Source organism: Talaromyces stipitatus, genomic scaffold (genome assembly GCF_000003125.1).
Source record: "Talaromyces stipitatus ATCC 10500 scf_1105507295527 genomic scaffold, whole genome shotgun sequence".
Classification (NCBI taxonomy): Eukaryota; Fungi; Ascomycota; class Eurotiomycetes; order Eurotiales; family Trichocomaceae; genus Talaromyces; species Talaromyces stipitatus.
This window is the reverse complement of record NW_002990114.1, coordinates 2179092-2205842: the sequence shown is the minus strand read 5'-3', so window position 1 is coordinate 2205842 and position 26751 is coordinate 2179092. Positions and strand designations below refer to the sequence as shown.

Genomic DNA, 26751 nt, shown 5'->3' with positions numbered 1-26751 from the left:
AGTTCCAGCTCCTTGAGCCGCGTATTGTTTGTTTTCTTTGACGCGGAGAATTTCAAGGGGCGAGAAACCGATCCCGACACGCAGGCACCAGGGACGTTCTTTATCAGAGACAATAAATATTCATATCGAAAAAAGAAGGGCGACCAGAAAAGAGACACGAATCAGTCGTTACGACAACGGTGTGTACGGGTTCTGCGGAGCGGAGATGCGTTTTGGGAAAGTCGGTGTGGGTGTCGTCGATACCAAGTTCAGGCGATGAGTTGTTTCTATTCCGGAGAGAATGGGTAGCCCGCAACAACACCACCACCAGAGCGAGGGCAGTGGTTGGACACTGTACTGAGGTTGCCGCTTTGACCAAGACCAGTATAGGCTTTGTTGTTTTGGCAGCCAAGGACAAGGAAAGTGATGGCAGACAGGAGGCGGCGTTCTGGAATCCGTTGAGTTCTTTCTGATGGTGGATTTTGCGGTTGACACTGCCAAGCCTTTCTGCTTGGTATTGTGGCCTGAGGGATAAGGCATCATAGGCGATTATGTAAGCCACAAAGAATGACATAGCAGTGTCTACGCTAGTCCTTTTGGATAATAGCCATCCAATCAGAACGCGAGTATTACTCCCCCAACGTCCGAATGCCCCACCTGTCAAATCGCAGCCTCGGTAGTCTACCCAGGCATCAACATTCGACTCCATGACTCAATGAGATCGGATCTCAACAATTTTGTTGATGAGATGTCGAAGCTGTCTGATAGTTATCTCATTTTCTGATGAGTAAACAGTATTCCACGACATTCTACAGAGCCGCAGAATGTAGACGGTTATGGCCTCAACAATTTGATCAAAAAGTGGTTTGCTTCGAAATGGACTTTCAGCAATTACACGTCTTTCTGACTTTTTTGCTTTTGCAAAGTGACGAGTCTCGATCTTGTGATCTTGTGCTTGCTTCATTGACAATTACTCCGTATTAAGCTATCGCTTCTGCATGAACAGACCATCGGTTAGGCTACGGACAGGCTGCACAGGACCTAAATATTGACTAGTCGGCACACAGACTACGAGCATGCACAATGAGATGTCATGGCATGCCGGCAATGGATGAGCTAAGAAGATGATCGCCGTCAGTCTCAAACCAAATGCAACGCCATCACCATCACTTTTTGATATATCGAACTCGAGTTCCCGATGTTCCGCCTAGGATATCTGCCAAGTTGCCCATTATGGCCTGATGTGACGTCTGCTTAATACTTCGTTGTCTTTATACATGGGAGATCTTCGAGTCGAGACTATTCCAGACTGACATGAGGTTGTTGAAGAAGGTCGAGAATGGCCTCAAGAGTAAATGATGGCTAACCTCGAAATATTGGCCATGACTAATCAGGTGCTAGATTACAAGGAATGCTCTTATGTTTCAGACCACCCTGATACGTCCACAGTCAAGTCAACTGATTGTATATCGGAATGATACTTCTTGCCGAGCTCATCTAAGAATCCATCTTCACTCCGGATAGTCGTTACCCAGAAATGAATCTCCAAGTCTGTGTTGCCAAGCTGTGAAACGCTTCTCCGGGACAGTTCAGGTGCCTGGTAATGTTTAGTAGAAGTTCAGTCGAAGATAGGAACTGCCTAAACACACATGGTTCATTTTGAATCCTTGAAATTCGGCACAACTGCAGGTTCCATCCTTCGTGAGGTTTGCAAATCTTTGAAATAGTACACCAAAGAGAAAAGAAGAATCACCAGACATTCCTTGCCAGTCTGAGGCCGAAATTACGCGCTATCCTTATATTTGTGCCGGGCGCTTAAGGTGTCAGGGCTCGCCTGGTGTGACACTTGCCCTGCTTGGCACGCGCTCTGATTGGGCCAGACTGGGGTACTCCCCTCTATCTTTATATCGACGACCTTGACCTCCATCCACTCTGTTTCATCAGATTCAAACAGTTACGGTCAATTGGGCGGAACACACCGAATGACTGTCAGATGCATCGCCCTTCTAATTGGTTTCGAAACAAAACAATTAATTGCTTCCGATGAGATCTCGCCATGACGAAATACAATCATGTATTTTCCACCAGTCATGACTGTCAACCGACTTCAGGATGCCAGCACATTCCACCGACTGCTGCACCTATGTTGGGGATTCAATTTAGGCTAAACAATGATCAGGGCTCTGTCTGGCTTATGCCGATTGATTCTCCATTCTATAGGGTGCTTCAAACATCCCACTCCGGCCTAGACCCTGATCAGATGAAATGACAGGAGTCGGCCATGGATACTCGGTACTCCGGTAGCACCGCTCTATCATGAGCTTCTCCAAAGACAGAATATAAAATGCGACTCGATCCTGTTCTTCAGAGTCTACCATCAGCGGTCATTCATTCCAGCACCTTCACTTCTCTTCAAAACCTCCGTTCTTTCTATTCCTTCGTTGACCGAAGCTGCTTAACTATATTCTCTTCTTTGTATCTATAGCCTACCTTCTAAAAAGCTCGTTGACGAGATGCCTTCCACTAAAGTTGCTGCTCTATCTGCTGTCCTGGCTCTAGCCTCCACGGTTGCTGGCCATGGCTTCGTGCAAAACATTGTCATTGACGGTAAATCGTAAGTGCCTTGCTTTTGTACTATCGAGTTAGATAAATACTTACACTAAACTCAGCTACACTGGTTACCTCGTAAACCAGTACCCCTACCAATCCAACCCACCAGCTGTTATTGGGTGGTCAACCACTGCGACCGACTTGGGATTTGTCGATGGATCTGAATACACCAACCCAGACATCATCTGCCACAAAAATGCCAAACCCGGCCAGCTTTCTGCTCCGGTTGCCGCAGGAGGCAAGGTTGAGCTCGAATGGACAACATGGCCCGAGAGCCATCACGGCCCTGTCATCAGCTATCTCGCCAATTGCAATGGCGACTGTACTACCGTGGATAAGACGAAGCTCGAATTTGTCAAAATCGATCAGCGTGGTCTCATTGACGACAGCAATCCTCCCGGTACATGGGCCGCCGATCAACTCATCGCCGCCAACAACAGCTGGACTGTAACCATTCCTGAGAGCATCGCACCTGGAAACTATGTCCTTCGCCACGAAATCATCGCTCTTCACTCCGCCAACAACGCAAACGGAGCCCAAAACTACCCTCAATGCATCAACTTGCAAATCACCGGCAGCGGAACCGCCAACCCATCTGGTACCCCCGGTGAAAAGCTCTACACCCCAACTGACCCAGGTATCTTGGTCAACATCTACCAGTCATTGTCGACTTATGCTATTCCGGGCCCAACTTTGTGGAGTGGTGCTGCAGCACACGTTGTTGCTACTGCAACCGGTTCTGCTACTGGGGTTGCTTCTGCGACCGCTACTCCTACCACTCTCGTGACTGCCGTTTCATCACGTACCGGTGCTCCTTCGGTGGTGACTCCTGAGGCTCCTTCAGTAACCTCCTTCGCCCCAGTGGTGACTGTTACTGATGTCGTTACTGTGACTACCGTCATCACTACTACTATCTCTTAAGTCCGACGACTTTCTAGAACTCGATGGCTTGTCATTGCTGACCTGCATTCATCTTTTTCTGAATACAAGTCTTCAACATCGCATTTTTAGTTTGCTTGGCCAACTTCCACAGTTTCTTTCTTTCTTCTGAATCTTCTTTCCAATTGTATATTTTTTCAATTTCGTTTCTTATACGTCCGATTTTTCGACATCATTTTTAGTTTTGACCAAAATTGAACATTGTTCTTATACTTTACCAGACTGCAAGATATTCATAGTTAAGTCGAAATTGGTAAGAAGTAGTCACATTGACTCATCCCGAGTCATGCTTGGAGCTGCTTTGTAATGGAAAGAATGTCTTACATTCACGGAGAATGTAGAATGCTAACTATACATTGGGGAGAATTCCTCGTAACTGATACATCTGCTTTCTCAAGCAAGCATCTATTCATTTGTAAGTTGCAATACTTTATATTTTTCTAGTTTGATTTTGACCAATCAGCTAGGCCGACAGCGCAGTTTACTTGCAGAGCTCCACCCCGCATCTATTTATGTCATAGCAATAATCATCGCCCCGAAAATCTTCAGACAACACACCACTTTCGATTTATATCCAATTCCTTAATTATATCGTTACAGGAACATAGCTGTCAGACATCCAGGCTACAGTCAGCATGTTCAAGAAAAAGCCAACAGTGAGTCTCAACAAGCTACACCCCGCAGATGCCCCTCATCATGTTCCACGAAGCTTTCAAAAACAAATCCAAAAATACAAAAATAATGATTTGGCTAATGTCCTCGTTCCAAACAGATCAAAACGTTATCTCCCCTGCGCTCCTCAGATCGACGAAAAATAGCCGATCAGATTATCAAGGGATACCAAATTTCCATTCCTACCACAGCTCCTGTCGAAGAAAGCAATAACAACAATGAAGAAGGAGCCGCTACGAAAGAGACAGCTCCAAATCTCACAACGATAAGAAATGCGCTTCTTCCGGAAAACTCGCTCTCTGCGCGATTCACCACAACCGCAGGACCAGATCTACGAGAGGTCCAAGGAACGGTATACGCCGGATCGCATCCCGAATTCGGCGGCGAAGAGAGAATATTATGGTTTAAGATAGAACATGGACCGGGTGCAGATGGACGAATATATCCCACGGTCTACTCACTATGGCACAATCCACGCATTTTGCCGTTACTACATACCCCATCTTTTGTTATGGGAAAGCTTTTTGGAGGAGCGGATTTGATGACACCTGGTTTGGCTAATAGGCCACCCTTTCCAAACAGAGCTATAAAGGGGGCTGCTGTGGCTGTTGCTACATTGGATAGTCCCACCGTGCCAGTGTTTGTGGGAGTTTGCGAAATAGATGTTTCTGCTTTGGGAGAAGTTCACGGTACCAAGGGTCATGCGGTTCGTGGTTTGCATTGGGAAGGGGATGAGTTGTGGTCTTGGAGTTCATCTTCTAGGCCTGGCCAACCGTCTCCTGAGTATTTGGAAGGTTGGGGCGAGGATATCAAAGATGTTGAGGATGCGGTTGAGGAAATGACCTTGAAAGAAGAGCAAGCGGAGGCCCCTGCTCATGTGGAAAACGCACAACCAGATACTGAGCAAGATCCTGTTGAGCCGGAGGCTGAGCCAACAGTGAAAAGTGAGTTTTGATTTCTTGTTTTACACAAATCAATATATCTAACCAATCTAGAAATCGACGATGCTTTCGTGAAAGCCTTCGTATATTCTCTCTATCAACTCAAAAAAGACAACCCCAATACGCCGAACCATGGGTTAACACTCCCTGTCCAGCCGTCCGCGGTGATATCACGTCTCGTGACTCCATACCTGCCAATCTACTCCTCACAACAAGCTCAATACTACCAGATCAAAAAGACAAGCTGGAAAAACGTGAAGAAATTCATCAAATACCTGGACAAGGAACGACTCGTGAAATCCAAAGACCGCAACGGACAGGAAACAGTGGTCATTGACGTAGACTTTAACGATCACCGAATCGAACAATTTGTTCCCTACAGACTACCTACTAAGAACATTGTCGAGAATTCCGGAAAAGCAGTATCCGGGAAACAGAAGGGGGCTGAAGAAACAGGCACTGATCCATCAGTGGGACAAGTACTCACCGTTCAGGTTCTGTACAGACCTACCTCAAAGCTTACACCAACTCTTTTCCCTGCACTTAATGCAACCGATACGAAAAACTACTATAAATACTCGGATATATCAAACCACTTAGATGAGTACCTTTCATCTCAAGATCCGCCACTTGTGTCCGAATCCAATCGACGAATCATCAAACTCGACCCCTTCCTAGCCAACACGGTATACACATCCTCCTCCTCAGAAGACAAAGCATCCCTATCCCGCGGGGAAGTAACTCGAGACAGCCTCCTGAAACGAATAATATCCGACTCCTCCCTCCTATCCCCCTACCACGCCATCCTAAAACAAGGCCAAACAATCTCAGACGTGAAACCAAAATCAGGCCACGCGCCCAAAATTTCTGTCGTAATTGAGCGACGAGCATCCAACAAGACAGCCACAAAGATTTCGGGGATTGAGTATTTTGGTATTATTCCTACGTTGTTGGCGGAGGATTTGCAGAAGAAATGTGCTTCTAGTACGAGTGTTGCGCAGGCGACTGGTGCGGTGAAGGGGATGATGGAGATTATGGTTCAGGGGGACCAGAGGAAGGCTGTTGAGATGGCGTTGGAGAAGAGGGGGGTGAAGGGGCAGTGGATTGATGTGGTTGATAAGACGAAGAAGAAGAAGTAGAATATCTTATGAACTTGGATGTGCGAAATTAGATTATATGGATATTCAGAAAAATTGAGGATGGAATCATTCGCATGATCAGCAACCGGTTAGCATCGAGCTTCACCAGGTTCACCTCCTTGGTAAAGGAGTGATGGCATCAAATAGGTACCTACATGTTTAAATCATGTTTATACTTTGTGATGCTTGCCTACATAGGTATCTCGATTCAAACATGAAGCTTATGCTGGAGCTTACTCCGTACTCCGAAGGTAGCCAGGTAACAGCTATGCTTTCATAAAATGCCTTCTACATCTTATAATATCCATCACCTGGGCAACTAGGCGTACTTAGATATATCATGGGGCCGTAAAATATCTACTAGCATTACTGCGCAACTACAACCTTGAAGTACCAATCGAAGACTTAGGGTTACGCATATCCGTACAGTCTCAGCCCTAATTGCGGATCAATTCAGAATGACAGCCCCCACTTCTGATTAAGATGATGAAACTCCGACGAGGACCTCAGATATCTATGGCTTTGTGAAAGTTGGATTCATTTGATTTGTGATGAGACATACAGCCTGTGAAGATGTGGTTGATCGACGCTATACATGGAGTTAGATCTATCAGCATGACCTGAACAGGTCAAAAGCCAGTCTCTACTGTCAACTTTTTTTTCCTTCGGAGTGGATGAATAAATGCACTCGTGATTGCATAGTATAATCTTTATGCTCCATTTATGCCTGGCTGACATCCTTAGCATCAACTTGCCCTGAATGTGCACTGTCCTTCAACCTGTCAGGTCTATTAATGAGTCAGGAAATCGGTGAGAATAAGAGCAGATATGCTGATCATGATGGTTCAAGGAGAAGATATAAAGACAGGAAAGGTCCTTCGTATCGATGAAGACCTTTCTTGAATCATCAACATCAGTAGTAGCAAGCAGACTCACAAAATCAATCAATCATCAAGAAAGAAAACCCAACACTCCCAAAATGCCTGTCTACCACATCGGTCAGTCCCATACCCCCAAAACAGCAACCCCAAAACTAACACAAGACAGTCCTCTTCCACCTCAAACCCTCCGTAACAGACACCCAAATCACCGAATGGACCCAAATGGTCAAAACCCAACTAGGCCAAGTACCCGGCCTCATCTCCATAGAAGTCAACAGGCCTCTTCCAATCTCCGTATCTCGCACAAAGGGATATGATATGGCTCTTGTGGCTGTTTTGGAAGGACCGGAGTTTGTGGAGGGGTACTCTACGTTTGCTGCTCAATCTCAGTATGTCCTATCTTTTCCTTTTTCTTTTTCTTTTTCTTTCCCTTGGGGGGTGTAAAATGGAGGAAAGGCTAATGGATTTCATTTTGGGGGTTTAGGGCGCAGAGTTTCCGGGAGCAGCTTTTTGATGATACTATTGCTTTTGATTTGCAGTTTTAAAGCTGTGAGTTAAGGATCAGGTGCTTTGTGTACTGCGCAGAAGCAATCGGAGTTGTTGTGTTGGTTATCTGGTCAATTGGTCTTATCAGAATGAGACATCAGTGAAGAGAGAGTAATCCCATGCTTCGCTACATTTGATGTTAGGCACCCCACCCCAGGTATGAGCCATAGTACCATACACGTATTCCATTGTAGATTGTGTAGCAAGCAATGGCTCTATATCAAGCAACAGGTCGAAGGTATACATATTCAGCCACACAAAAAAGAACAATACATCAAACCCAAGAAAGGCAGAAACCACTGCCAAATCGTGACCGTGACCCTGAAACATAACGGAAACATAACGCCGTGGGATGAAATAAAAATAATATCATGTGGAATGACTTTTGATGACAATGAGCGTCCTATATGTCTTTTGTAAATCAACCTTCCTTCACGTCAACTTTCTTAGCGGCATGCTCGTTGGTAGCTCCGTTGGTATCTTCACGGGCTCGCTTTTGACCGGAGGTAGCTGGTTCCTCAGTGCTCTTGACGATAGGAATTCCCCTGATTAATGGGTTAGTGGAAAGGTAACTGTTGGCGGAAAATTTCATAACGTACCGAGCATCCTTTTGAACAGTTGGCTTATCTTCACGGAAACCACGTTTCTGATCCTCGTCACGGCGTTCCCGCCAGTCCCGACGGTCGTTGTCGCCACGACCACCCCGACCGCGGCCTCGACCGCGGCCTCCACGACCTCCACGACCTCCACGGCCACTATTACGGTTACCAGCTTTGATCTTGCCCGCTTGAATATCCCTGACCTTCTCATCACAGTAGTCTTTCTTGCTCTTGATAATCAGATCTTTGCCATTCCACTTGGGAGGAGGATCCAAAGCGAGGAATTTCTTCTGAGTCTCCTCCGTATCGAACTCGACAAAAACGCTTCCCTTGAAGGTCTTATCAAACGCTCGACGTAGACGGATGGCATTTGTAGGGCCGTAAGGAGCAAAGAAAGCTTCAATTTCAAACTGTGTCTTGGGGCCTTCTTCACCGAATCCTTTAACATAAACGCTTCGTCCCATAGCCTCGGTCTCAAACACTTTGACAACGTTGGGGTCAAGGAAGTCGTTTACAGATTCGGGAAGTGGGACTTTGCGCTTGACTTTGGTGTCGTTATCAACAAGGTTCAGGACGGTGGAGGTCTTGAGGGCCTCGACGATGGCACTGAAAGGCTGGAATCGGCGCATTCGCTTGAAGCTGTGGAGCAGGGAAAGTTCAACGGGGTGATTAGCACTTCCGCCGACCTTCTTCAAAAGGAAGTTATCCATTGGCAGGTTGGAGTCTGAGAAGTAGAATTCGACCTGCTCGAATTAGTACCATAGCCACAACAAGTAATTCTGCTGTACAAACCTGTTTCCTGATCTCGTTATGATCATCAGTTACTTCCTGAGCGGTAAGATCGGATTTGATATTTTCGCGGTAGTTACGTCTGGGTCGCTCTGCTGGCTTCTTCTCGTCCTTTGATTCTTGTTCGGCTTGTTCTTTGCCGAGCTTGGTTGCTTCCGCGATAATACGAGCTTCTTTGGCAGCCTCATCTTCTTCAGCAGGAGCTCCTGACTCGACCTTCTTCTCTTCATCTCCCTTCAGCTCCGCGAGGAGGTTCTGAACATCTTTGGCAGCGTCAGCATTGCCGTTCTGAGGCGTCTCGGTGGCCTTGACTTCTTCGGCAGACATGATATGTAATCGAGCGCGCTTTGCGCCAAACGAGCCAATTCGGTGAAATTAGATAAATGACTTCAAACACTTGTTTTTATCGAACGAGGAAGAAATGCGCTTGCGAATATATCGGTGTCGCGATGAGTCAACGAAGAAGCATAATCGGCGCGATAAGAAAAAAAAGTACGCGGTGGTGGGGAAAATTTCAAAGGAACACATGGTACGAAAAGGGATTAGCGTCATATGTGCTCTTTCGTCTCCACCTGCCTAATTCAGTAATGTATCTGATGTGGTCTTTCGAGCTCTTCCTTGGAAGATATCTTGCAATGTGAAAAAGTTGCAGGCCTATTCGAGTTGCGATGGCCTTTGGAGTTGTGAATTGGATGTTCCCAGCAGGACAGCTACGAGGATGCCACCGGTGTGCTCCTTCCCAGATGACGGCACCAGCAGTATGTCCATCGGGAAGGAAGTCATCTTCCCTGAGTGCTGCTCTGCAACTGCTTCATATGGGTAGACATGCTGCTGACGATGTCCCCCTTTCTTCTCATCTTCCGATTCTTGTACGGGCTTCATGTCTGGCTTCCGGGCGTAGGCATCTTTTATCATCAAATTCGGAGACCCTGTACCATCTTTTCGTTTCAGCTATTTCCTTCGCTTGACAGAGATAGTGCAATCAATCGTTCACTGCCTCATGACGCAGACGAACCGCAACAGAGACTAGGTCTGACTCGGCTGTTCAAGAGAGAACCGGTTGCAGACTCGCACGATGGATGACTTGATGGAGTCTGCGCCTCCACGGCGAGGCCAATGGTTAGTTGCTGATGTGCGTCACGAGTGTCCTCAATGCATAGATTATCTTGCTGATTAGTCTTGTAGATTATCTACATAACGCTGGTGACGCCCCTCTTACTAGCGGCCTTTGTGGAATGGTTCCTCTGGCTCGCGGCATTCCTCTTCGGTCTTGTGAACGTGTACCGCAAAGCTGAACATTGGACTACTCGTGTAATTGCGGTCTTTATCATGACCGTCTTTTCAATTCTTCGGTATGTGTCTTGATCACCAGACTTTTGCCGTCCAACACATCTGACTCCTCTAGATCCATCTTCCTGCCCGTGATGATCGTCACCCTTCCTCTACCAACCAACATCACAAGCCACTTTTCCTGGGCGATGGTTAACCTCCTGCAATGGTTCGCCTTTTATACCTTCTCGGTGCTGCTCCTGGTTCCGTGGGCACTCTGCATCTACAGGCTCGTGACGAACGAAGTCGGCCGGGCCAAGAGAATCGAAGATGTTCTACACGACACCGTTTCCCCGAAGGTGGTAGTCGTCATGCCTGTCTATAACGAGGAGCCAGAAGTGCTGATCAGAGCAATCCGTTCTGTGGTTGGGAGCGACTACCCTTCATCATGCCTCCACGTCTTTCTATCATTTGATGGAGAGCCGTACGACGCACTATGGGATACCGTCTGCATGCAACTTGGAATTCCCCTGGGTATCAGTAAAAAGGCCCCGAGTATTGACACCATCTACCACTCGGTCCGTGTAACGGTTAGCAGGTTCCCTCACGGTGGCAAGCGGCATTGCCAAAAGAGGACCTTTAAGCTCATTGATCGTATATACGCCGACTACCTCAGTCAGCACGACGACTTATTCCTCCTTTTCATCGATTCGGATTGCATCTTGGACAAAGTATGTATACAGAACTTCATGTATGACATGGAACTAAAGCCGGGAAGTACACACGATATGGTAGCGATGACCGGGATCATCACATCGACAACGGAAACGATGTCGTTGCTGACCATACTCCAAGATATGGAGTATATCCATGGACAGCTGTTCGAACGCTCTGTTGAGTCTACCTGTGGTTCAGTGACGTGTCTTCCTGGTGCTTTGACCATGCTGCGGTTCTCGGCATTTCGCAAAATGGCCAAATACTATTTCGAAGACCAGATTGACAAGATTGATAACTTCTTCGATTACATCAAATGCCACCTGGGAGAAGATCGCTGGCTGACTCATTTGTTCATGGTTAGCACCGTCAAGCGAAACCAGATACAACTTTGCACGGGTGCTTTCTGTAAGACGCAGGCTGTACAGACAATGAGCAGCTTAATCAAGCAGCGTCGTCGCTGGTTTCTAGGATTCATCTCAAACGAAGTCTGTATGCTTACCGATGTGAGGATTTGGAGACGTTATCCTTTACTGTGCATCATTCGTTTCATGCAAGACACCATTCGGACCACAGCGCTGTTATTCTTTATCATGATACTTTCAGTGTCCACCACTTCCACTAGCCTTGCGACCCTGCCGCTCGGTTTCATTGCTATTTCCTTGGGGTTGAATTACGCACTAATGCTCTACTTTGGATATATCCTACACCGGTTCAAAGCGTGGTTGTATCCATTAATGTTCTTGCTGAATCCGTTCTTCAACTGGCTGTATCTCGTCTACGGGTGCTGTACAGCTGGTAAGCGTACTTGGGGTGGACCACGAACAAACGCACCCAAAGCTGATGAGCATACCACACCTCGTGAAGCTGCGGAACAAGCAGAAGCCCAGGGTGATGACCTCAATGTAGATGTTTCCACCTTCCGCGAGTATGGCCATGCCGCTGCAGGTGTGCCACTACATCCGGCGGAGAGTGTAACGGATCGTCTTGCCGTCGATCCAAGCCACAGCGGACCTCGCGACGCCCGTCTTGAATCGGAGCTTTCCTTGATGCGACATGATCGAGAAGAGTCTGCTATGCCAAGAATTCCTCTGCATCCACGAACTTCGTTTGACTCGGCGACAACTGACAGCTACTCGGTCACCCTTCCGCGGCCTGTGGAGAGCCTGATAGAGGAAATAGATCGAATAATGCAGGAAATCCGTGACCCCGACAAGCAGACTTTGAACAGTGATAAAGAAGAACAACCCACAACACCAGACTGGAGACAGAGTTTCCGTAACGGCAACAACCTGAGTTTCCCAGGCAGGCAGCGAAACTTCAGTCCACAATCTTCCCCAGCGATGTCAACATTGTCCCGTTTTGAGAGCGCATCGACGGATGTCAGCCCGGATCCTGTCAGGCAATTGACACCGTTACACATTACCCCTAGCCCGTTGGGTCAAAGTTGTCTCCAAAATACTGTTCCCGAGGATGACAACACAGAGCAAACTGTACGAGCACCATTATTTGGCGGGATTGGTAGAAGGTCCATAAGGAGGGGACGCCGGTTCTTCGCGTTGGGCAGAAAACCAGGAACGGACTGAGCTCAAGAACTTTTCTTTTGAGAAATTATGAGAATGAACGCTCTCTTATTCATATCATGCGAGTGTATACTTAGGACTTAGATTAGTTGTTACGACGCTCTTTTGGTCCGCCATCTATTTTTCCCAGACCTCGAAATCCATACAGTCTGTTTCGATATTCTTGGTGTTTTAGCCCCTAGTCTGACTACGTAACTAACCTAAACGCAAGAACACCGAGCGGCCCACCTCCATCCGGAAAACGCGCTATTTACAAATTCCAATCCTGAATTTCTAACCCAAATACAAAATAAATACAATTCTTTAACTAGTAGTACGATTTGGGCATCGATTGATTTTATGCCCGATAATCCCACATCCACTGCACTTCGGTGGCGCTCGTACGCGTGGTTGAGAGGCCTGATGCTCGGATTCGACTGGTACAGCCGAAATAGGTTGAGATGCCTCATCTCGACTAGTGATTAGTTCCTGGGCTTCCTGCGCTATAGGAGATCCTTCATGAGATATTTGTGCTCTAGATCTTTTACGTTCTCGCTTCTCCTTCTCAATTGCAGCCCGTAAATCATGCACCTCTTTCTGTACAATCAGAAGCTCATTAAAGCTCATTTCGTACGCTTTATACAGCCGGTTTATCGCTCGATCAATCATTTCTAATGGGCTTGTCGTACGCTCATTGATACGCTTCTTTAATATTGTCATTTGGCGCTTGAATTGACGTGGATTTTGAGGTGTTTGTAAGCAAGAAGATTGTGAATTGCTTGATCGACTAGGAGGGGGTGTTGGGGTCCGAAGCTGAACTGTAAGCTTTTGATAAACATGATCTGGATCAAATGGCACTAATCCGGTTGCTTTGAAGCCATTCTGAATATTTTCAGCTTTATATGCCATTGTACGAGCCTCTGGAAAAGCTGTAAGAAAGTCATATTTATCAATATGATCGAATCCAAGCCGTACGCGTTGGTCAACAAGCCGTCCATATTGCCGCTTTAGAACGGCAAAACAACCCACATTAAGAGGCTGCAAGAGATGCGAGGAGTGAGGTGGCATACACACTGGTATGATATTATTTTCAGTGCATATTTGATCAAATTGAGGTGTCAAATGGTTTCCATGGCCATCAAGAATAAGCATCCGATATCTCCCCTTCGTACGGCTTGTTGTATGAGGGATAAAATGTTTTTGAAGCCATCGTATTCCAATCTCATCTGTTGTCCAGCCATTTTGACTGATATCAAATCTCCAACCTTGTGGGAGAGTCTCAAACCAGCTTTGTTGATAATAGGTTGTTGCTGTGAAAATAACGTACGAGGGTAAAGCCCATCCAGCGGAATTAACTGCTTCAATTGCTGTAACCAATTCGCCATTGCCAGGTTGTAATAGATTAGGCCTTCCATATCGATCGCTGCCTGTAATAACCTTTGCAGCTGCACAGAGTCCCATAGCAAAGCCAGTCTCATCAAAATTGTAGATATCTTCTGGCAAGATCCCATACTCTGATATAACCTCTCGTACGCGATCAAAATATTCTTGAATTACCTTCAGACCTTCGCATTTAGCACGGTCGTAGTTATATTTCCGTGAAAACTTCGATTCGATCTCTGGGCGACGTTGAATAAGATTATATACCCATTTCTCTCCGACCCGTTGATTTCCACGTTGTGAAAGAAGATAATCAGCCATTTCTCGTACAAGAGAGTGTCGAGGAGGTAATCCACGTTTGTCTAGATCGAGTATCCATTTGACAAGTGATTCCTCTTCAGATTCTGACAGTTTGTGTCCGTTGGCGCGTGTTTGGGATCTCTGTTGAATATTATTTAATCTGTTGCGTAGAGTCGTCCGAGGAACATTATAGATTGTTGCAGCTCGATACACACTTGATAGTTTTCCATTTTTTAAATCGGAAATAGCTAATAAGATTCGTCCTTCTTGCTCAGCTAAATTCTTTTTATTTCCATCGCGAATTGGTGGCATATTGACGTGTCGAATTTCATTACATGGAATCAAAATAGGGTACGCGCCTGGAGTGAAACTGGCGGCGCTTACCGATTACGTTAACTAGTTAATTCAAAGCGGTGAGGACGCAGAGAATTCTGCCACCGGAAAGTGAGGCGGTGAGGCAGCTGGGCAGGCTGGCAGGCGCTGGAAGGTTCGATAAGACTCCAGAATCATCACTCTGTGATCCAGGCAAGCAAAGATTTAGACGGCCAGCCATTCTGACTCACCCTCCCACCAGATCACCGAGTTGACACGTATCCAGCTGCAGCCTTATGCGTTGAAAAGAACTCATCCACGTCGAGAAACGAGTAGACAGAAGGAAAAAAAGTTTCTACGCTACGGACAACAACAACTACCTGCTGGCTCCACATCGGCCACTCCACTTTGCTGGTGCAAATTCCTTCCCCTCCAACGACCATTATCAGATATAGCAACTTTTTGCATCTCTCTTCTTCCATCATCAAAGTCTTTGATTTCGATCCTCTTTCTCCCCTTTATTTCTCTTTCCCCTGTCATATATATCAACCGTCGATTGATATATTCGCGCCATGTCTGTGATCGGTATTGATTTCGGTGCTCAGAGCACTAAAGTTGGTGTGGCCCGCAATAAGGGTATCGATATCGTACGTACCTTCACTTGCCCCTCCAAAATTCATCCCCCATGATTCCACTGGATCCGAAAGCTGGGACCATGAAAAATTCATATGAGGACATGATATACTGACTGTTGATTTTTTCTCTACAGATTACCAATGAAGTCTCCAACAGATCTACGCCGTAAGTTCATTTTAAGCTCGCTTATCCCCTTAAAAATTCTGCGAACATGGTTACTGACGGCTATGCGATTTAGGACCCTGGTGGGATTCGGCCCAAAGAGCAGATATCTAGGTGAAGCTGCAAAGACACAGGAAGTCTCCAACCTCAAGAACACCGTCGGCAGTCTCAAGCGTCTCATCGGTCGCACCTTATCCGACCCGGATGTGCAGGCCGAAGCGGAGTACAATACCGCAACCTTCTGCGAGGTTGAGGGCCAGGTTGGTGTTGAGGTGAACTACCTCGGGAAGAAGGACAAGTTCAGCGCTACTCAGTTGGTTGCTATGTACTTGAACAAGATTAAGCAGACAGCTTCGAGGGAGATTAAGTTGGGTGTTTCGGACGTCGTTATCAGCGTCCCCGCATGGTTCACAGACTCACAGCGACGAGCAATGTTGGACGCCGCCGACATTGCTGGTCTGAAAGCTCTCCGATTGATCAACGACACTACCGCTATCGCTCTCGGATATGGTATCACCAAGTTGGATCTCCCTGGCCCAGAGGAGAAGCCTCGTCGTGTCGCTTTCGTTGATATTGGTCACAGCAACTACACAGTCTCTATTGTGGAATTCCGCAAGGGAGAGCTTAACGTCAAGGCCACTGCATGGGACCGCAACTTTGGTGGTCGCAACTTCGACAAAGCGCTCACCGATCACTTCGCTGATGAGTTCAAGGAGAAGTTCAAGATCGATATCCGTTCGAACCCCAAGGCTTGGGCTCGTACATTGACTGCTGCCGAGAAGTTGAAGAAGGTTCTTTCCGCCAACGCTCAGGCACCTCTCAGCATCGAGTCTTTGATGGACGACATTGATGTTCGTGCTATGGTGAAGCGTGAGGAGATGCAGGAGATGGTGAAGCCTCTCTTGGAGTGTATTTCTATTCCTTTGGAGCAAGCGCTTGCCGAAGCCAAGCTGAAGCCAGAGGACATCGACAGCATTGAGATGGTTGGTGGTTGCACACGTGTTCCTATCATCAAGGAGACTGTTAGCAACTTCTTTGGAAAGCCTCTCTCTTTCACTCTCAACCAAGACGAGGCTGTTGCTCGTGGTTGCACATTCAGCTGCGCTATTCTGTCTCCTGTCTTCCGTGTGCGTGACTTCTCCGTACACGACATTGTCAGCTACCCGATTGAGTTCACTTGGGAACAATCCCCCGAGATCCCAGATGAGGACACCAGCTTGACGGTCTTCAACAAGGGCAATGTTCTTCCTTCCACAAAAATTCTTACTTTCTACCGCCGACAGCCTTTCGATTTGGAGGCTCGGTACGTTAAGCCCGAGGCTCTCCCTGGCAAGGTCAACCCATGGATCGGCCGTTTCTCTGTCAAGGGTGTCCAAGCTCAGGACAACAACGACTTTATGATCTGCAAGCTCAAGGCTCGTCTCAACTTGCACGGTATTCTCAACGTCGAGTCCGGATACTATGTTGAGGATGTCGAGGTTGAAGAACCTGTTGAGGATGAGAAGAAAGACGGTGATGTAAGTTTATCCAACCAGTCGACAACGTCTACCGTACTAACTCATATCCAGGCCATGGACACCGACGCTGCTGAAGGTGAAAAGAAGACCCGCAAGGTCAAGAAACAAGTACGCAAGGGTGACCTTCCTATCTCCGCCGGCACATCTGGTCTCGAAGAGGCAACCAAGAGTGCTTGGACTGAGAAGGAGAATGCTATGACCATGGAAGACAAGCTCGTTGCCGATACCGACGAGAAGAAGAACGAACTTGAGTCTTATATCTATGAGCTCCGCGACAAGGTTGAGACCGACTACGCAGAGTTCTCCAGCGAGGAAGAAAAGGAGAAGTTGCGGGCTAAATTGACCGAAGCTGAGGTAAGTTTTTTTGGTCTCTGCATTCCGGAAAGATTCTTTACTAACGGATCATAGGATTGGCTCTACGAAGAAGGCGAAGATACCACCAAGGCAGTCTACGTCTCAAAGATGGAGGAAATTCGATTCATTGCCGGGCCCATCATCCAGCGATACATGGACAAGGTCGAGAATGAGCGCCAGGCCATTCTCAAGGCTCAAGAAGAAGAAGCCGCCAAGAAGCGTGCCGAAGAAGAAGCTAAGCGAAAAGCAGAGGAGGAGGCTAAGAAGGCCGCTGAGGGACAAAAGACGGAAACCCCAGACGCCGAGATGAAAGATGCACCAGCTGAGGGTGAATCTAAGCCTGATGTCGAATAAACGATAATATCCCATTTTTTCTCCCCGCATACATCTTTGTGTAACCCCCTGGATTAGAATTTGCAAGAAGACAGTGTTCTATTTGACATGATATATGATGCCTGATTTGCAATCACTATTATCCTTTTAATTCTTGGATCTTCCGTTCCTTTTTCCTAATGGATCAAGAAGCAGAATACAGAGCAGAACGGATTGTATCTCTCCTTAAACGACAGACTTTGATTTCATTCGTTCTCTCACACATAAAAACGGATATTTGGTGGTGGAGCCTGTTTATTTTGGTTCGTTTTTCCCCCCTCAAGACTTAGAATAGATTATTTTTCAATACACATATTGGTTTGACCCTAAATCTAAATCTGACTAAAAGTACTATATCTAGACATTGAGGCTGGACCCGCTTCAAGTCATACCTCGGCATAACCCTACGGTGAAGGCGGACAACGGTTATCGGCTGTCAGTTGTACTTAATTCCGCTTATTTCTTTGGTCCATCTCGTGTACATATATCCAAGATACTCCCTGGTATATTTCATCAGACGAGGAATAGTAACTATCTCTTCTCTGCGGACAGTTCTCAGGAATTTGTCTCAGTGTACGATCTTCATCTTAGGTGAGTCACCAAAGCAGCTTATCAGATGAAGCTTTCCCCGCACTTTGTCTCAACTGATTACTGACTTGATCCTCACTGATAGATTATATTATTTCTCTTGTCCTGTTCGAAGCACTGTGTATATACCACGGTCTCGTAAAAGCATATCACCATGGCTGTTGACCGCCTCTCATCGATCCTGAACCACTTGAAGCCAGGTCACTCTGGTATTTCGGCAATGTGAGTATACCTCCGCTTCCAATATCAAGATAATCAACTGACAAACCACTCGTATTCTAGTACAACGAAAAACCCAGACGATATCGTGGTTACATTGGCAATCCGAACTCCCATGACCAAAGCCGCCAAGGGAGGTTTCAAGGACACATCTCTTGACTTCATAGTGTATTCATTGCTGAAACAGCTCGTTGACCGGTCACAGCTGGATCCTGCTCTTATCGAGGATGTTTGTTTGGGAAATGTATGTCATCTATACCTCCTGTTGATAACTCACTGGATATACTAATAGAGTGGATAGGTCGGCGATGGAAGAGCAGCATACCTAGGACGTGCCGCTGCCCTCGCAGCCGGCATCCCACACACAGCAGGCGCCTCATCCGTCAACCGATTCTGCTCCTCCGGCCTCAAAGCCATCCACGACATCGCAAATCAAATCCGCACCGGCGCAATCGATATCGGTGTCGCACTCGGCGCCGAATCCATGACCTTCGGTGACCGCGGAGTCGACACTTTCCACGAAGAAATCCTCAAGAAGCAAGAAGCAGCCGACTGTCTACAACCCATGGGTCAAACGTCGGAAAACGTTGGTGACGATTTCGGAATCACCCGCCAGATGCAAGATGAGTATTCCGTGGAGTCGTTCCGACGTGCTGAAGTTGCGCAAAAGGCTGGTTGGTTCGATGATGAGATCGTGCCTATCACTACCAAGGTCAAGGATCCGAAAACTGGGGAGGAGAAGACTGTCACTTTGACCAAAGATGAGGGACCGAGGTATGGAACTACCTATGAGGCGTTGAGTAAGATTCGGCCTGCTTTCCCGCAGTTTGGGAATAAGACTACTGGTGGTAATGCCAGTCAAGTTACCGATGGAGGTAATTTACCCCTTGATCCCCCTGCGAAAGCCCAATCGTGAAGTCCTAATGCTGAATTATGATGTACAGCCGCCGCAGTCCTCCTAATGCGCCGCTCCAAAGCCATCGAACTCAACCAACCCATCCTCGCCAAATTCTGCGGTGCCACAGTCGCCGGTGTCCCTCCGCGAGTAATGGGTATTGGTCCCACAGCCGCAATCCCCAAACTTCTCAAACAATTCAACCTCAACATTGCCGATATTGATATCTTCGAAATCAATGAAGCTTTTGCTTCGATGGCTGTCTATTGCCTCAAGAATTTGGGTATTGAGCATGAGAAACTTAACCCCCGTGGAGGCGCGATTGCGCTGGGACATCCGCTAGGTGCGACGGGCGCGAGACAGGTTGTAACCATGTTGAGTGAGGCAAGGAGGACGAAGAAGAAGATTTTGATTAATAGTATGTGTATTGGTACGGGGCAGGGCATGGCGGGACTTTGGGTTAATGAGCAGATTTAATTGAGTGATTCATATCCTAATTTGATATTCGCTTGTATATACATTATGCTCATTACGCTAAAAATGCTTCCATATACAAAAATCATTAACATGTACATAATCAAGTCTCTCCTTCAGTATTAGACCCCCTCCCTCTCTGCTGCTCCCTCTTCAACCTATCCTCTGCAGCCCTAGCCATAATCTCCCTCCTACTCAACGCCGACGAACCCGTATCCCCTCCTCCCAAAACATATTCACCCCCTGTCCACCCACCATGATCAACCCATTCCTCACCACTCCTCTGCCCTTCACTCTCCCAATCCTGCGGATTATAAAACTCCTGATCCGACAACTTATGACCCCCCCTCGTCCAATCCCCCCGCTCAACTTCTTGTTCAATCTGTTTCGTCAAATCCCAAAATTGACGATCGTGTTCACTATGTACGCAATGCGCCAATTCATGACAAAGCGTTTTGCGGATTGTGCGATAATCTCTGTATCCGTCGTAGGCGTCTGTGCGTAGGCGTAGTTCGATGACTTCGCCTTTATTTCGGTTTAGACCTAATGTGCGTGATTCGTGTGTTGTATGTTCTGCCGGATTCATTTCCGTGAGTAAGGGGACGTAGAAACGATGTTTTGCCATGGCGAATTTTATGCCCGGGTCGTCGCGGAGTCGTTCTAGAAATTTTAGACTGCGTTCCGGGTTTGGAAGGTATGAAAGTGGTTCGCAGCGGCCGAATGTGTATGATGATGATGACGGGGAGGATATCGTATGTAAACCACCCGGTGGTCGGCGCGTAATCGGCGGATGCGGTTGACGACGTGCTTGTGCCCGTGCAGCTAATAGCTGTTTATTTGTTTGAATACTTTCATTCATAGAATCTATATCCGCTGGTTTTGCGCCGAGAAGAGTAATCTTGAGTTTTGGTGAGGAGAGAGGTAAATATTCGAGGAGAGGTACTGTATTTTCAAAAGGGGGCTTTTGTAAGCCCAGTTTTCCGGGTGCAATTAAAAGTTTTTGGTTTTCGATGGGGATTTGGAGGTCTAGAGATGAGGAGATGCTCGTCGCAAGGTCGTTGAGGGTCGCTGTGGCTGGCAAGGTGAATGTGTATGGTGATCCATGGTGGTGGATTGTAATGTTTATTGTTGATGACTTGTCGTGATCTGACATGGCGAATATATGTTCAACTGGCTGATGATATGTACAAAAGATTCGAAATATAGGAAAATGCGAAACAAAGCTCAAATAATAAGATTGAAGGAATGTTCTTAAGACGAAACATGTGATCGCCGCTTTGAGGTAGATCCGGCTTATCTCCGATAAGTTTGTCAGCAAAAAGAAGCCTTCGAGAAGGTGCTGCAGTCACGTGATCTCTTCTCCATTCCATTCCATTCCTATCAAGCTATCAACGTCGAACGGCCAGCTATAAGAAATATCTCATTAAGTTCACTAACGCGATGTATGTACTCGTCCTTGATAAGGAGAGCTGCAGGGCATGTCACTGGGACACTATTCAATCATTCGTGAAGTAGTACCGGCACCATGCAACCTTTTGATTGCTCTAACTAAGCACCTAGTCGACAGACCCCTCTGAAAATCTGAAATACCGTTCAGCATACAACAAGGCCCCTTTACGGAGTTGGCGCTTCATGTGGTTTTCTCCAGTTGACCCTTTCTTGTCATCGACCATGGCATAGAGACAAAGGAACAACTGTCCGGTCCGGATACTTCCGCTTATCAGCATGGCTGCCATGCAGGGAACCCAGAGTCTCGAAAGGAGTCGACTGTGGGATCTCCCACCGGGAATCATGATTGAGATTATGAAGTGGTGACTTGCGGATTTCTCGTGTCTATGCAGTCTCATCAATGCTTCGTCACGCTACAAGTCAATATTTATGGCATATTCTTGAGACATCGTTCAGGACAATGATCTCCAAGACTGGAAGAGGGTTCTGAGCGTGCTGTACTCCGAACATCAGCCGCCAGGGCAGCCGTTCCAGCCGAAGGAATTTGGGTCTCCCACATATTTCGAAGAACATATTGTCGTTCGAGCACTATGGCGATTACAAGTGTTTCTGGACATGAAGACCTCTTGCAAGGCCGATAGGCTGGCTCATTGGCCGGAAGAGGATCGCAACCACCTAGACACGGTGGATATCCCTGAAATGTCGCGCCTCTCTCGTGGTTCGGGGTGTAAGTGGCATACCGTGTGTGAGATGGAACAAATTCCCACCGTGGTGGACTTGATATACGACAAAGACGTACTGACACGCTTTTTGCGCCGCCCCCCTCTGCTTGTGCGCAATCACGGTTATCGTCTACCCTGTTCTCACAAGCTCAGTGCAGCATTTGGGATAACCCTTGGGCGGTGAGTGCTTATAGGTATTGATACCAGGATTGAAAAAAGAACGATGGGTTGCATATTCTACTCCATGATGACCAGCGACAAAAGACCTCCTTTAAAGAAGATTTCCTTCGATCCATGGCGCAAACTTGGATTTGCACTTTGGCAAACTGAGCGAACGGTAGAATTAGGGTTTCTGAGGCCCAAAGAATCACGCTATGGGCTAATGAACTCTAACGAATCATGGTTTATATGGCGGAGTATTCTTACACCAGAAGAAGATGTTGAAAGATGGATAAGGAATTTCCATCTTATGTAGAATATTTGCATCGCCCGGGTGCTCATTAATGTAATTCACTCTCACCATCAAGCTTAACTGCCACTCTATATCGCGGAGGCAAAGAGACTAAAATGTAGATGCTCAATTTTGTCTCAGAGGGAAAGTGAAAGGGAATAGGAACGTTGAGAATCTCCAGGGGTCAACTTGGGGGGGGGCCATATTCTTGACGAATGGTTGCTTCTGATAGCCTGAGATCTAGGTGCCCAAGGTGGCTAGTTGACCTTCAAGATCGAATGACCGATCTTTCTTTCTCGTTGGAAATCTAGCATGAAGTTATCTGACCGATCGCCTCCTACCTGATATAAAACCTGGCCGGCTCAAGATGCGAGAAGAACATGTGAACGCTATTATGTAAAAGCTTCATGTTTAGTCCTGGAATGATCATGTTTCTCTTTTCCTATTAGTGGAGAGAGATACTGCTCTCGTCAACTCGATACCCCAAACCATTTATCTCGCCGAAGAGAGTCCCGAGGTCGTTATTGTGATTGGCCGAAATGGTGCAGGGTAGTCGTAGCCTTGCACACCAATGTCCAACCTCACCCTTGTCAATGAAAGAATTCATCCGGATTCCTCCCATATCTTAATCATGCATCGCAGGTTTCTGATTTCGTATTTCCGGAGATCATTGAAATCATACTTGATCGTTCAAATTTAGCAGCAGCTTTTGATATTGATAATGTGCAAGAGTGGTGTCACACAGGACGACTACACTGGCATGGATCTGTGCCTTGCCGCTGGAAATGACGGCGGCGAAGTTCACATTGGATAGAGTCCATCCTTCGATACCCCAGCCAAGTACTGACCATAACTCCTATACTCTTGGGAGGGTTAGTGGTCACAATGTGGTCGTGGCTTGCCTCCCCTCAGGTGTTTCCGGAACTACATCTGCTGCAATTATGCTGGCCCACATGCTTCCAACATTCCCTTCTCTACGATTCGGTTTGATGGTGGGAATCGGGGGTGCTGTACCCAGCAAAACTGCAGATATCCGCCTTGGTGATGTGGTCATTAGCATGCCAACTGCAAACTCTGGGGACGTGACACAATACGACTATGGAAAGAAAATTCGTGACGGAGTTTTTAAGCGCACAGGCTCACTCAACAAGCCGCTTCAATATTGGCAGTATCCCAAATACGCAGTGACTCCATAACTGGATGCCCAAGATTGAGAAGACTTGTATCAGAAATACTTCAGAAACACGAGAATATCCGAGACCAATTCTCGCTCTCTGCCATGGATTGGCTATGCAAGTCAAGTTATGATCATGAGAACGAGAACGAGAAGATGGGCTGCTTATCGTGTGATCAGAACTTCAGAACCAGCTAGTAGACCGTCGACCGAGGGAAACCAGTGAACAGCTCATTCATTAAAATGGACAGGGTCATATTCTCTTTACCACTTAAAAATCGAGCTCGTTGAACAGAATACTCTTCTTCGGCAGCTGATACATACTTCCTGTGCTTGACTTGCTCTGGCTGTCTGATATGGTAGTCTTGCTAAGAATTATGGAAGCGGGTCTAAAAGATTAGGACTCTAATAAAAGCGTCTAGAATCCTCAATGTCTCGAGATAATATCGCCAAGGGCATACTCGGCATAATCGGTTAGCGTCTCACAGTACGCAGTGTCATCGACAAGCCTCGGAGCTCACCGAGCCTCTATAACATTGAATTACTCGTGCTGACTTTTTAGCCTGTAAGATTGACTGGATTCTAACCCTACTCCTAGGGGTCAAGGTGGCGCACTATCGACTTCGCCTGGCCGGTACTTATAGAAAAGCCAGTCATGTTAAATGAGAACTAAGTTCATGATATCATAACTATTTACATTGTATTAAATGTATATACCTTCGACCATCCACCAATTGCCTCGATAAAGCGGTTCGATATTGTTTCATCGCTTCGGTGACAGTATTTGAAAGCGATAGCCAGTCTCGTATTCTGTAGATTATCAATCGAATAGTGTCGATTTTATGTATGACAAGCAGTACGCACTACTCAATCTCGAGTTGGTATTCGGAGTGTTCGTGATGTGTTGCACAGTGCGGTGGATATGCAGCCATTCGTATGTTGTACTTCCAATACGAAATTGGAAATATACTGTGCATGTTGGTATTCAAGGTACTATACCTTCATAATCCATTGTCCCACGCTGGGACTCCATGTGTGACTACCAATTTGTACGTTAGTGTAACCTCACACCAAAAACCAGCCAAGCTTATGTCATACTTTTGAAAATGTGTCCGCGTGAGCGCCTGGACAGAATACTCCTCCGTCAACAACTCCTGATACTTGTACGGCACAAAAGCCTTGGTTCCTTCAAACTTGGACTGTCGCAACGGATACAAATCATCCGTTTGATATTCATGTTTATTCTTGCATTCCCACGTGTGCGGTTCATCCTCTGGATTAAATCGGCTTAATGCCGTGATGTCGACGTATAACCCATTACTGGTATCGATCCAGCGTGCGTCAATGATGTTGTGACCCGGTCCTCGGTCACGGAAATATGCCCATGGGTTTACGTCCAGCAAGTATTTGCGTTTGAATCTTTTATCGTTTGAGATGTAGCTGGTGACCGTTTGATTGAATTCTCTGGCCATGCGGGCCAGAGTTGTGTCGAGGACTTGGGTGTCGACGTCCCAGTCCCAAGGGAGCAACTTTCAACATCAGTCGATTTCACGTAGTGTGGCAAAGGACGAGAAGAATACCTACAGCGCCATTCCACCACCAACCCAACAGCGTCCCATGCGCAATCCATGTCTCGAGCTTATTCAATCGAAAGAAATCCAAATACGCAATCACCATATGATGCAGACTCTCCGCCCTTTCTTCCTCGGAGACCATTCCGTGGAAATATCGCACATCGTAATGGCCCAGGCGATCATCGGCGCCCAGTTCATGTCCCGCCGGTTCATGGAAGTACTTGTCCTCCAACGAGCGATCCAACTCTAGGTAGCTCATGCCATCTAGTACAGGCGGCGGTGGAGGAGGGAAAGGAGGTTGTTGTTGTTCCTTGTTTTCTGTGACAGGCGCACTAGTAACGATCTGCGACAGGCACGGTGACCCCATGGCGATACCGAATAGTATTCTCCGAATGCTCATTTTTTGTGCTTGGGTTTATTGGCATTTTTGTTCATGTCTAATGGGTCCGGTAGGTCATCGTATATGCACGTTAATTTGACTGAGAAACGACACGATTAACGAAGTACAGTAACGATGCTTCAAGATCATCGGGGAAACAGGTCTCTCGTCAAATATCGGGGGAAAAAAATAAAAAATAATAGAATATTTACATCGCTTCTACCGCAGGGGCTAGATTCCGGAGATAAAGGGTAGGAGAAATCCCTTGATAGGAACCAGTATGCCAAGACCTCAGCCAGAATTTTGAATGTACAGCTAGCCTACCGGAGAGACATACGTCGTTGCGTGCCTTGAATGTGATACTGAGTCGGTCAAGGTCAACCAGAAAACGAAACGCGAAATCCAGCGATTTCGGGGCTACTTAAAAGAAGGGCCTTGCGATTTAGCCTGCCTATTTTACGCACTAAGTATCTGGTTTTTGCTATGGCTCTTGTGGAAGAGCAACTGGGGCTGGCAACGTAGTAAACCACAGATACCAAGAAACCAGGATACAAGAACGAGGAGAAGCCAAGACCCTATATTTCCTTCATCACGTTTCCTTGATTTGACCGTTGGTCTTTAGGAGTAAGGAGCACAGACTGGTAGCATGCCTCGGTTTTCCCAATTAACTGACTGACAGGGTACAGCTGAATGTCTGAACAATGAGAAAAGACTCTGTTATCAATCAATCAGGAATTTGAAGACGCGCGTGCATGCCTGCCCAATCAGGTTAGCGGCCCAGAGCAAGATTAGAGGCGCCAAGCCACTCCGGCTCCTATCCGGAAAGATCGCTTTATTATTGGTCGGGCGTTTTATCGATTGGTCCAACTGGATACCCGGACCCATTCTGTCTCCACATCGGACCCATACGAGCTGTATCCACATAGTATCTGGTTGATGACGCGGTAGATAAAGGCTTATATACATACAACTATGTAGTACTACATACAAAAGCAGAGTTGCCGTTTTCGGGTTTCTAGACAGTGGCACAGTGGTTTAGACGGATATGGGTACTGATGATGCTTAACTCCGACCTGATTCGTGTCATATCGACAGCCTCGTCACTACCTACTCCGCTCGCCAAGACGTCTTAACGTAGCATCTGATCGATCGA

The 26751-nt window shown here is 46.8% G+C and overlaps 11 protein-coding genes across 11 annotated transcripts, besides 2 other annotated features; 7 read left to right on the top strand and 4 right to left on the bottom strand.

The window, feature by feature from the left end:
• Nucleotides 1-2492: 2492 nt before the first annotated feature.
• On the top strand, nt 2493-3510 carry TSTA_088630 (endoglucanase, putative; the record flags this gene model as incomplete). The annotated part of the gene is made up of 2 exons (XM_002478545.1): nt 2493-2593; nt 2649-3510. The coding sequence occupies 2 exons, from the start codon at nt 2493-2495 to the stop codon at nt 3508-3510; spliced, it is 963 nt and encodes a 320-aa protein (XP_002478590.1).
• Nucleotides 3511-4163: 653 nt separating this feature from the next.
• TSTA_088620 (RNA binding protein Ligatin/Tma64, putative) lies at nt 4164-6280 on the top strand (the record flags this gene model as incomplete). The annotated part of the gene is made up of 3 exons (XM_002478544.1): nt 4164-4184; nt 4301-5144; nt 5196-6280. The coding sequence occupies 3 exons, from the start codon at nt 4164-4166 to the stop codon at nt 6278-6280; spliced, it is 1950 nt and encodes a 649-aa protein (XP_002478589.1).
• Nucleotides 6281-7259: 979 nt separating this feature from the next.
• Nucleotides 7260-7706, top strand: TSTA_088610 (uncharacterized protein; the record flags this gene model as incomplete). The annotated part of the gene is made up of 3 exons (XM_002478543.1): nt 7260-7278; nt 7328-7550; nt 7646-7706. 3 exons carry the CDS (start codon nt 7260-7262, stop codon nt 7704-7706), a joined length of 303 nt encoding a protein of 100 aa, XP_002478588.1.
• A 422-nt stretch (nt 7707-8128) lies between these two features.
• TSTA_088600 (RNA-binding La domain protein) lies at nt 8129-9422 on the bottom strand (the record flags this gene model as incomplete). Its single annotated transcript, XM_002478542.1, has 3 exons — nt 8129-8252; nt 8307-9049; nt 9099-9422. 3 exons carry the CDS (start codon nt 9420-9422, stop codon nt 8129-8131), a joined length of 1191 nt encoding a protein of 396 aa, XP_002478587.1.
• A 748-nt stretch (nt 9423-10170) lies between these two features.
• TSTA_088590 (chitin synthase D) lies at nt 10171-12856 on the top strand (the record flags this gene model as incomplete). The annotated part of the gene is made up of 4 exons (XM_002478541.1): nt 10171-10227; nt 10281-10447; nt 10501-12571; nt 12746-12856. 4 exons carry the CDS (start codon nt 10171-10173, stop codon nt 12854-12856), a joined length of 2406 nt encoding a protein of 801 aa, XP_002478586.1.
• A 108-nt stretch (nt 12857-12964) lies between these two features.
• Nucleotides 12965-14632, bottom strand: TSTA_088580 (uncharacterized protein; the record flags this gene model as incomplete). The annotated part of the gene is made up of 2 exons (XM_002478540.1): nt 12965-14197; nt 14288-14632. The coding sequence occupies 2 exons, from the start codon at nt 14630-14632 to the stop codon at nt 12965-12967; spliced, it is 1578 nt and encodes a 525-aa protein (XP_002478585.1).
• Nucleotides 13100-14587: a mobile genetic element.
• A 572-nt stretch (nt 14633-15204) lies between the features above and the next one.
• On the top strand, nt 15205-17655 carry TSTA_088570 (Hsp70 chaperone Hsp88; the record flags this gene model as incomplete). Its single annotated transcript, XM_002478539.1, has 5 exons — nt 15205-15279; nt 15402-15433; nt 15507-16947; nt 16999-17301; nt 17356-17655. The coding sequence occupies 5 exons, from the start codon at nt 15205-15207 to the stop codon at nt 17653-17655; spliced, it is 2151 nt and encodes a 716-aa protein (XP_002478584.1).
• Nucleotides 17656-18415: 760 nt separating this feature from the next.
• On the top strand, nt 18416-19898 carry TSTA_088560 (3-ketoacyl-CoA ketothiolase (Kat1), putative; the record flags this gene model as incomplete). The annotated part of the gene is made up of 4 exons (XM_002478538.1): nt 18416-18483; nt 18544-18724; nt 18782-19355; nt 19425-19898. The coding sequence occupies 4 exons, from the start codon at nt 18416-18418 to the stop codon at nt 19850-19852; spliced, it is 1251 nt and encodes a 416-aa protein (XP_002478583.1). The 3' UTR covers nt 19853-19898.
• A 54-nt stretch (nt 19899-19952) lies between these two features.
• On the bottom strand, nt 19953-21002 carry TSTA_088550 (zinc metalloproteinase, putative; the record flags this gene model as incomplete). Its single annotated transcript, XM_002478537.1, has 2 exons — nt 19953-20671; nt 20699-21002. The coding sequence occupies 2 exons, from the start codon at nt 21000-21002 to the stop codon at nt 19953-19955; spliced, it is 1023 nt and encodes a 340-aa protein (XP_002478582.1).
• Nucleotides 21003-23192: 2190 nt separating this feature from the next.
• On the top strand, nt 23193-23667 carry TSTA_088540 (uncharacterized protein; the record flags this gene model as incomplete). Its single annotated transcript, XM_002478536.1, has 2 exons — nt 23193-23270; nt 23308-23667. 2 exons carry the CDS (start codon nt 23193-23195, stop codon nt 23665-23667), a joined length of 438 nt encoding a protein of 145 aa, XP_002478581.1.
• Nucleotides 23668-24638: 971 nt separating this feature from the next.
• On the bottom strand, nt 24639-25619 carry TSTA_088530 (mannosylphosphate transferase (Mnn4), putative; the record flags this gene model as incomplete). The annotated part of the gene is made up of 3 exons (XM_002478535.1): nt 24639-24684; nt 24744-25174; nt 25230-25619. The coding sequence occupies 3 exons, from the start codon at nt 25617-25619 to the stop codon at nt 24639-24641; spliced, it is 867 nt and encodes a 288-aa protein (XP_002478580.1).
• Nucleotides 25620-25781: 162 nt separating this feature from the next.
• Nucleotides 25782-25809: a sequence feature (AT_rich).
• Between the last annotated feature and the right edge of the window lie 942 nt (nt 25810-26751).